This window comes from Hydra vulgaris, chromosome 03 (genome assembly GCF_038396675.1).
Source record: "Hydra vulgaris chromosome 03, alternate assembly HydraT2T_AEP".
NCBI classification, from domain to species: Eukaryota; Metazoa; Cnidaria; class Hydrozoa; order Anthoathecata; family Hydridae; genus Hydra; species Hydra vulgaris.
Genome location: NC_088922.1, coordinates 54,815,001 through 54,825,000, shown reverse-complemented (window position 1 = coordinate 54,825,000; position 10,000 = coordinate 54,815,001). Strand labels below are relative to the sequence as shown.

General features: G+C 26.9%; 1 protein-coding gene across 2 annotated transcripts in view; it reads right to left on the bottom strand.

Annotated features, from left to right (window-relative positions):
* LOC100213157 (sodium/potassium-transporting ATPase subunit alpha-like) overlaps window positions 1-10,000 on the bottom strand; it is a 156,692-nt gene that overhangs the window by 56,354 nt on the left and 90,338 nt on the right. For both annotated transcript variants that reach the window (XR_010637673.1, XM_065793712.1), the window contains exon 7: window positions 6,739-7,043. Coding sequence is in view for 1 of the 2 variants with exons in the window: in XM_065793712.1 (XP_065649784.1) it covers window positions 6,739-7,043 (305 nt within the window). In the remaining variant the exon portion in view is untranslated. The remainder of the gene's footprint in view (window positions 1-6,738; window positions 7,044-10,000) is intronic.

The window sequence follows — 10,000 nt, the reverse complement described above, 5'->3', positions numbered from 1 at the left end:
TGAAAAATGCATTTTTTTGTTTTTTGTTAAAAAACGTAATTTTTCATCTAATAAAACCAAAAGTAACAATTCTATATTCGAAATCTATAATATTTTTGAAATTTTCATATAATTTCGCTTCATTTGAGTACCAGGTTGACATATTTTTGAAAATTTTTTTTTTTGAAAATATTAGGGACTCATTAAATATTCGAGAGTCTTGAGGGACCCCTTAAAATATTTTTTATTCGAAAAAATTTTAAATCTGTTTTTGTATTAGATAGAACACATTAAGTGAGTCTCTGCATATATTTTTCAAAAATATTGTTTTTTGGAAAATATATGTATATAATAAATAATATATATATATAAATATATATATATATATATATATATATATACATATATATATATATATATATATATATATATATATATATATATATATATATATATATATATATAATATATATATATATATATATATATATATATATATATATATATATATATATATATATATATATACAGCGGTGGATAAAAATTAAAGACCACTCATTTTTTTTTCAAAATTTATTTTTAACCTTAGTATAATTTTATTTTGGAGAAAGGTATCAAAAAAAGAAAAACTTTTTTAGAAAGAATTTTTATTGTATTTTATATTTATTATAAAAGAATTTATAATTTTTTTACAAAATAATGTTAAAAAATTAAAAAACTGACTAGTAAAAAATATAAATGGGAAAAAAAATTGGACAAAATTTTAAGACCAGTTTCAAAAATATTTAAAAAAACAATAAAAAAATAATTTAGAAACGTGTTGTTCCTCCATTTGTTTTCAAGCACTCTTGTACTCGTTCTGGCATTGAATTCATTAAAGTTTTGATTACTTACTTTTGATTATTTACATTTTTCAAATGATGAGAGATATCAAATTGTAAAGTTGTTCTTTACCATGCTTGTGATCAAGCCACGACCATAACAGATAACAAATTGTAAAATTGTTCTTTACCAAGCTTGTGATCAAGCCACGACCATAAATTCTCTATTGGATTCAAGTCTGGACTATGGCAGGCCATGGAAGCACTTGAATTTTATTAGAATTGAACCAATCGTTAACAACATGCGCTTTATGACACAGCACATTATCTTGCTGGAAAATAAATCCATCTTGCAACTGCCATAAATCAATGCTAGGAATAAGCGAGTTTTCCAAAATATCGATGTACCTTTCTTTGTTGAGTCTACCATCGAATAAATGAAAAACGCCAACTCCGCAGGCACTCATACAGGCCCAAATGCCTATTGAACCACTGCCTTGTTTTGTTTTTTTTCTTGGCAACTTTTTGTTTTTTATTTAAGAGTGGTTTTTTTGCAGCAGCACGCCATAAATAATTTAAATTGTGGAGGACCCTTCGCACAGTTCTAGGGCTTGCTTTCAGACCATATGACAGTGTCCATTTCGTATACAAGTCGGTAGATGATGCTTGTCTGTTTTCTTTCATTAATCTCACTAACGAGCGAACATCACGGTCATTGAAATTTTATTGCGTCCAGTCCTATGACGATCATTAATTGACCGGGTCTCTTTGTATCGTTGAATTATGTTAATAATGCAAGAGTGAGACCTTCTTCTTCTTTTAATACAAGAGCCGCGTATCTGTCTTTTTCTTCGATCTTTGCACGCATTTTTGCAATATTTTTATATCCTTATTGCAATTCAAAAATAAATGTTTATTTGATATCGAAACTCAGGTTTCGACTATTTATTTTATAGCCAACGTAATAAGCAATTAAGACAGTTAAAAAAAAATGGATTATTATTTTTAATAAGTGCAAATTAAAGATTTAAAAGTGGTTGTTAAATTTATTCCAATTTATTTAAAGAAGATTTATAAATACTCATCAGTTTTTTAATAAGTTAAACACTATTTAATTAGAATTAGATTAATAAAATTATACCACTTTAAACCACTTTAATAGTATGTTTTAATTAACAAGATATTAAAAAAAAAAATTTAATATGTCAATTAGAATCTTCTTAATTTTAATTTAAAGATTAAGAAACCAACTAAAAAATGAGTGGTCTTTAATTTTTGGCCACCGCTGTATATACATATATATATATATATTTCATATATATTTCAATTCTTGTATTTTTAGATTAGTATATTATTGAATCTTTATTAAGAGGTTTTAATTTTATGATCTCATAACAATTTATTCAACATTAAAAAAAAAACGATGAAAAATGTCCAAGATTTTAAAAACAACAAGGCTTGATCTTGATCATAATGCAACAACTGCTTCAAAAGAATGGAAGCATTGGAAGCAAACATTTGAGAAATTTATTAAGGATTGTGGAAAGGATGCTCCAGAAAAATTTTGCTCCATCATTAATTTCATATCATCCAATGTTTATGATAACATTGAAGAGTGTGATTCTAATGAAAGTATTATTGAAATCTTGGAAAATTTATACATGAAAACCCCTAATGAAATTTTTGCAATGTATCAAATTTTTATAAGACATCAAATATGAGGTGAATCTTTAAAAGATTTTCTTCAGGAACTGCACAAACTCAGCAAAAATTGTAATAATAAAGATGTTTCAGTTGAACAATATCGAGAGGAACAAATAAGAGATGCTTTTATTTCTGGAACAACTTCAAAAATTCCTCGCCAATAGAGTTTCTGAACACTGTTTAACAGTTACAGTAAAATAGCTGTTATTTTATGAAAAACAAAAACAGCAAACAGCTGTTTTTTAAATGACTTTTTTTACTTTTTTTTTAAGTGAAATTAAAGCGACAAAAATTAAAAACTGGAACTTTTTTATGCATTCGCATAACAATTTTATAACAATTAAATTCCATTTCAATATTATAATAAGTTTTAACTGCATAGAGTTTCATTCAAACCTGAAAATGTTCAGATTTTTTTATTCAAACACTTTCATATAAAAGTTTAATTATTTATATTTTAAAAATTAACAATTGCTAGGAGAAAAATTTCTTTATTAACAATATAACAACACATTTATTAAAGCAATTTGAATGGTAATTTAATTTGATTTATTTTTCAATAACAATTTAATAAATAATATAAAGTATAGAATAATAAGTAACTTGAATAAATAACTTTAATTCAGTAGTTATCATTTTTTATAAAAAAAACTAAGTACACAGGCAAGTACTAAGGAGTTTCCTATTTAAATAGTTCTTTTTTAATAATCTAGTACTAAAAGTTTCTTAAAGGTTTCTTAAGAGTTTCTTTAGAGTTATAAATTGGGCTTCTAGCACCAGTTTCTTATTTACATTGACTTAAAAATAAATGCATAGTTACTAGTTATCAATTAGTTTTTAATGGTGGGTATAATGGCTTCTTAATATCCTTACTTTCTATTCATATTATTAGCAATGTCTGTCTGGATATACACAGCAAAATGGAAAAATCCAATTACAAAAGAGTTGGAAGGACAGTGTCAGCATTATAACACAATAAAAAAAGGCTCAGGAAATTCTACAACTACCTCACAAAAATCACCTAAAAAGTGATTTTTTAAAGTAGTTTGTTTAGATAAGGCAACAGAATCAATCATATTAACAGATGAGAGAGCAAGCGAGAAGAGAGAAAAAACTGTTGGCAACTTCTTTATGCAAAAGAAGCTTCAAAATATTGTTTCTGATTTGGCTACAAATGGCATTTCAGTTCGAGCTATAACCAGAAATAAATATATTTGCCTGTCAATAGCTTGAGATGGATTTATTAAAATTTAGATGTTATTGGTCAATTTTGTCTTAATCATGGCAAACATCTTGAAGTATGTGACACACTTTTTACAAAAAAACAAGTATTGAAGATTTAAGCAACCCCTGTGATGATGATAATACTGAAAATGATTCTTTTGACTGAGGCACCAATGTTGAATTTATAAATGATGATTGCAAAAATTATATTGACTACAATAATTTACTTAATAAACTCACACAAACTGATAAAATACATCAAATTGTCAAGTGTTAGAAATTTAATTTTTCAATCAAAAGTTAAGGCTCTACTTTGAAAAGAAATTGAACTTCATCTTGATGTAAAAACTTATTGGAGCACAATACCAATAATGTGAGACGACAATTTGAGAAACTTTATTAGAATTTATATAAGTTTAGCCAATAATGTAGACTTTGATGCCTTTAAAGGTTTACTAGAGGCAATGAAACCCATTAAACTTGCTATAGAGAGTCTTAGTATAGAAGATGCAACTCTGTTGAGCACTGACACGATTTTAGAAAAACTTTCTTTAGTTAACAGTGAAATTAGCAAAAAATTGATGGATAATTTGAGAATTAGAGTCGATGAACGCCTGAATACAGATGTCATGAATTTATTACGCTGTCTAAAGAACTCTACAATAACTCCATATAGAGATACAACCCATCCAGAGAACTTTTGCAGTTGGCATCTTGACCAGCATACAGAAAACTTACAAAAGCTTTATGATGCATTATTAACAATTAAGAGAGCCCCATGCTGTAGCAGATGTGAGCTCATGAAGAACATCAGAATGCTAAACTTTATCAAAGGCTTAAAAAATGTGGAGAGCAATAGCCTTTGTCTCTCCACATCTATCTATCTATTACCGTTAACAAATCAGCAGTAGAACAAGGAGATTAAAATCCATATTGATGATCAGAATGTAAGTTATTAGATTCAAGATGAAAAATTAAGCGTTTATTAATTAAAGACTCAAAAACCTTGCTTATGATATTTAGAATGGGATTTAATTTAATGGGACGGTAGTTGGACGTATCAGATCGGTCTCCAGAACTTTTGAAAATAGGGATAACATATGCTGCTTTCCAGCAGGCTTGAAAACAAGACTCTGATAAGCACTTATTAAATAGTTTTGAAAGTAGAGATGACAACTGTGGAGAACACTTCTGCAAGACTATAACTGGTATGCTGTTCAAACCATAAGCTCTAGAAGAGTCTAAATAGGAAATTACAATGGATACAAAAGCTGGGGTGATACAAAAGTCAGGCAATGGACTAACCTGTTTGTCGGCATTATCAAGTTTGTTGGCATTATCAGAACGTGACGATTCCAATGCCAGCTTGAGTCCAAGAAATTATGTAAGAAGCACATAGGTCAGCAGGTAGAGGATAGATTTCTACCCAAGGGCTATTATGAAGAAAATTACGGAAAGAGTCCCAGTCAGCTTTTAGGTAGTTGTATGAGGTACAATAATAGAGGTTTTCTGATGATAAAGAAAAATATGATAATAGGTTTAGAAATATCAAACCATGATCAGAAGCACCTAAGGATGAATATGGAGAAACTGAGCACAGACTAGGATCAGAAACAAGACATAAGTCAAGAGGAGAACAAAAATGATTTGGATTGTCTGGAAAGCGAGTTGGAAACTTGACTATTTGAGTTAGAGATTGAGAAAGGCAAAAGTTTTGGGCTTTAACGCCTGCAGAGTCACTGACACTAGAGCCAAGCCATTCAGTATGATGAGTATTAAAGTTACCAAAAACTCAATATTGTCTGAAGTATAAAGAGAAAGGGTTTGGTCAATTTGATCAGAAATAACATTAAAAGGAGTGCTGTCTTGAGATTAAGGAGAGCCATATAGAACAAAAAAAAAAAAAATAGAGTGAAGTGATGCTAAATGAAAGCACATAAAAGAATAGTCTGTGAACTCAAACCTACTCTCCTGACAAATTTACAAATGTAATGCCAAGGCAAAGCATGTCACTATTGGAGTATTTAGGAATTAAAGGAAGATAACCATCAACACTAAAATTAAAAGATGAGACAGCCGAACTCAAATTAGTCTCACAAAGAGCAAGTAGATCTGGTGAGATAAGACTTAAAAGAAGAAAAGTTACTTAGAAGACCTTCTGTTTGAATTTTTTTTATTCCCAAAAATTAGACAAAAAGGCTTTGCTTTTTTTGTTAATGCATTTTCTCATCTACTAAAAAAATATGTTGCTGTGGCTTTGATATTAAACTAAAAAAATGAAATATCACGTAGTTCTATTTATTTTATGGCTGTTCTTAAAAATTTAAATTCATTCAAATCAAGTTTTTACAGTTGAGTTATTCTTAAGTATTCATCTTAAGAATTAAATTAAAAAAAATTATTTATAGATTTTTATTAAACTTACTACTAAAATTTTAGTAACTTAAACTTCTTAATGTTTATTATTTAATTACTATAGTTATGATTGTTATAATTAATTAATTAATTTTAAATTAAAAATCTTCAACACATGATTTTTGTAACTAAGTTTTCTTGTCCCATTTTCCAAAATTAAGGTTTAAAGCTTCCAAAATTAAGGTTTAATTTTTCAAATTTTTATCAAGTTTTAATTTTATAATTAAAATTTTTTATTCTCATTTGGGCGAACATGTTTTGAAAATAATAAACATCACAATTGTTACTGTTAGCAGTAATGACATCATAACTTTCCATTCATTGTACAAAGCAGAAAACTTGTTTCTTATTTAAACTGAACAAGCTAATATAATATATATTAGTGTAAGTGTTTATGCATATTTAATATACATATATATATATATATATATATATATATATATATATATATATATATATATATTATATATATATATATATATATATATATATATATATATATATATATATATATATATATATATATATATATATATAGATATACACACAAAATATGTATATATAAGTTTATAATTTTTAAAAAATATTTACAGACCAAAGTTATTATAAGCCACATTGAACATGTATACAAAGTCATCATTGATGGGTTCCACCTCTCCATCAATCATTACTGATGTGCACCTTTCCAACACCTTCTCTGGTGCACCCTTCATAACCACTAAATAACGGTGATCAAACATACTCTCTGGCTCATGAACAGAAACTTGATATTTTATTTCTGAACTAAAAGGTATCTCAGCAACTTTTTTATTTTTGCTTCGTGTTGTCTTAACATTTCCAATAGTGCTTTCAACAAATTTTAATATAGCTATCTCTGATGCATCCCCAGTACAATCTTTTCTATAAACACAAAAATTATATTAAAATAAACATTTCTATCATTAACTAATTTCATTATGTAATGTATGTATGTATGTATGTATGTATGTATGCATGTATGTATGTATGTATGTATGTATGTATGTATGTATGTATGTATGTATGTATGTATGTATGTATGTATGTATGTATGTATGTATGTATGTATGTATGTATGTATGTATGTATGTATGTATGTATGTATGTATGTATGTATGTATGTATATACATATGTATATATATATACATATATGCATATATTTAATATATATGTATATATATATATATATATATTTCTTTTTTTATTTATACATATTTAAATTTATTATTTTATATGTATATATATATATTTTTTTTAATTTATACATATTTAAATTTATTATTTTATTATAAAAACATATTCTTTATATTTATTTTTGTTATTTTTATTTATTTATTATATAATATATTTCATTTTTATTTTCATCTAATTACAAAAATAAATAGTTACAGTAACATAACCATAATTAAACCTTTCCATAACCCTAACCCTAAACCTGACCTTGACGCTGACCCTAGCCAAACCCTCAATCAATGTAGCAACACTCCCTTGCAAGTCAGGCTAGTTGATTGCGAATGTACAGAGTATTCATTAAGAACAAAAAGGAGATTATTTTCAAGTTAGTTTCTTCTTTAGAAGTTGATAAACATCAGCCAACTATGATGTTTGCAGATCAAGCTTTGTCACTTTAAATTCATTATAATTTGAGTGATTTACAATATCAGATTATTCTAAAAACATCTCTGATGCAAAATGATGACATTCAGCCCCAAAAGTATATTGTTACCCAGAAGGTTTGCATATTACAGAAACATCTGCAAAGTGTAGTTTACAGAACATGGTTACCCAGACTTTGTCCCAATTTTTGAAAAGTCTGAGTAGCTTCAGAATTTAGATGTCAAACTGTGAAACTGTGACACTTGGCTTTGCAAAACACATATTACACAATTCATCAAGATTATTTGTTTTGCAAAGCCAAGCGAAATAAACAATCTTGTAAAAATCAGAATGTTAACTCCTGATGAAAAGTCTCTAAAAATGAGAATATCTACTGCAATTGCAGTATTAGATTGTTTGAGTATGTTCTATACTTAATATAAATAATTAAATTTAAAAAAATATCAGGCAAGGTCAGAAAAACATAAGCTGTCCGTTTTCAATATAATGAAATTCAGAATCAGTATAAAAATAATCAATCTTGTTCTCAATATGTCAAAGCATAGCTATGGTTCCTCAAACACATGTAACACAGCCAGAAAAACATTTGAGAATGCAGATACTGTTGCAGATATTACAGAAGCTGATTTTAAATTTATTGTTAGATTGAGAAATATAATTAAAGTTGTGTGCAGTGGGCACTACCTTGATTTGGAGGCCTTCAAAAAACATTGTTTAACTACTTCTAAAATAATAGTTGAAAAAAATATAACTGCTACATAATGCCACATACTTTGAACAATCTATTAAAGCATGGTTATCATATTTCTGATTGATTTGAACTCTCAATAAGTATGTATTTGAAGAAGACTCAGGAAGCACAAAATAAATACATTTGAAACATACATGTAAAAATTCGAGAAACAATGCAATGGAAAACCAATATTATTATCTGCTGTTGTGAAGTGATTCAATATTATTATCAATCTGCTTCAAAATAATTAAATCCACTTAGGTTCTTATGTTTTAAAACTTTTGCTTGAAGAATGATCTTTTAAATAATATTTTTTAAATAATGTTTAAAATAATTTTTTTGTATATATTTATATATACTTTATATTAGGGTGTTCCAAAAAAATGACTTTTTACATTTTCAATTAACATTGCTTTCTATAAGGTGCCCCAACCTTGATATTACCATTGAAAATAAAAGTAAATATAAATACAATACTACCCAGCAAACATTTGTTTTTAAAAGTTATGTTCTTAATGTATTTTAAATGTCTTTTAAACTTCTTCTAAACATTCTTACTTAAAAAATGTTTAAAAGACGTTTAAAAAACATTTAGAAGACAGAATGTAACTTCTAAAAATAAATGCCCATAGGGTTAAGCATGATATATTACAATATTTGAGTAACGAAGATTGAAACAATAATAATACTAAAAACAAAATACATTTTTTAAGCATTTTTGTGTTATATTTGTATACTATTTAGTAAAATGACTAATATGTTAAAAAACTTGATAACTATTAATTATAATATTATAAAAAATTAGTTTTTGAAAATACTATTATTTTTATTACTTTTTTGTTTTTAAAAAAAGTTTTCAATAAATAATCTATACTAAAAAAAAAAAAAATTTTTTGTTGATTGACCTTTTGCTCTTACATTTGTTTGATGCAACAAAAGTACTTTGCCTTTTCTCCTCATTGTGTATGTTATTGATCAAAACTTATTAAAGAATATTTAATATATATAAATGTAGTAAGCTTGTGAAATAACTTGACATGTGTAATAAAAACAACATAAACATAAAAAATGCTTAATTGAACAAATTTTAAAGTCCTTAGTGTTTTTTGGTCTGTACTGGGACTCGACGAGTGCAAAGGTGAATACCCAGATCCGATACCGGATCTAAGACTTGATAAGTCTCATCATGGTCCGTATATTTTTCCCAAATTTTTGTTTTTTAATCTAGAAAAATAAGTTTTTCATGTATTTTTACTAAAATACATGATAAAACTTTAAAATGAGCTAATTACTAGTGTTCAAATAGAAAGGGATTGTCCATAAAGTACATACACTCAGAGGGGAAGAGGAGATCTGCAAAAGGAGTATATAAGATGGGGGGCAGTGGGTCAGTTATAATTGTAAGGAGACACTAAATTAAAAATAATATTATAAAATGTTGGGTAGGTAGGTTAAAAGCATTGTTACTTTTACGGAGGTGGAGGGTAT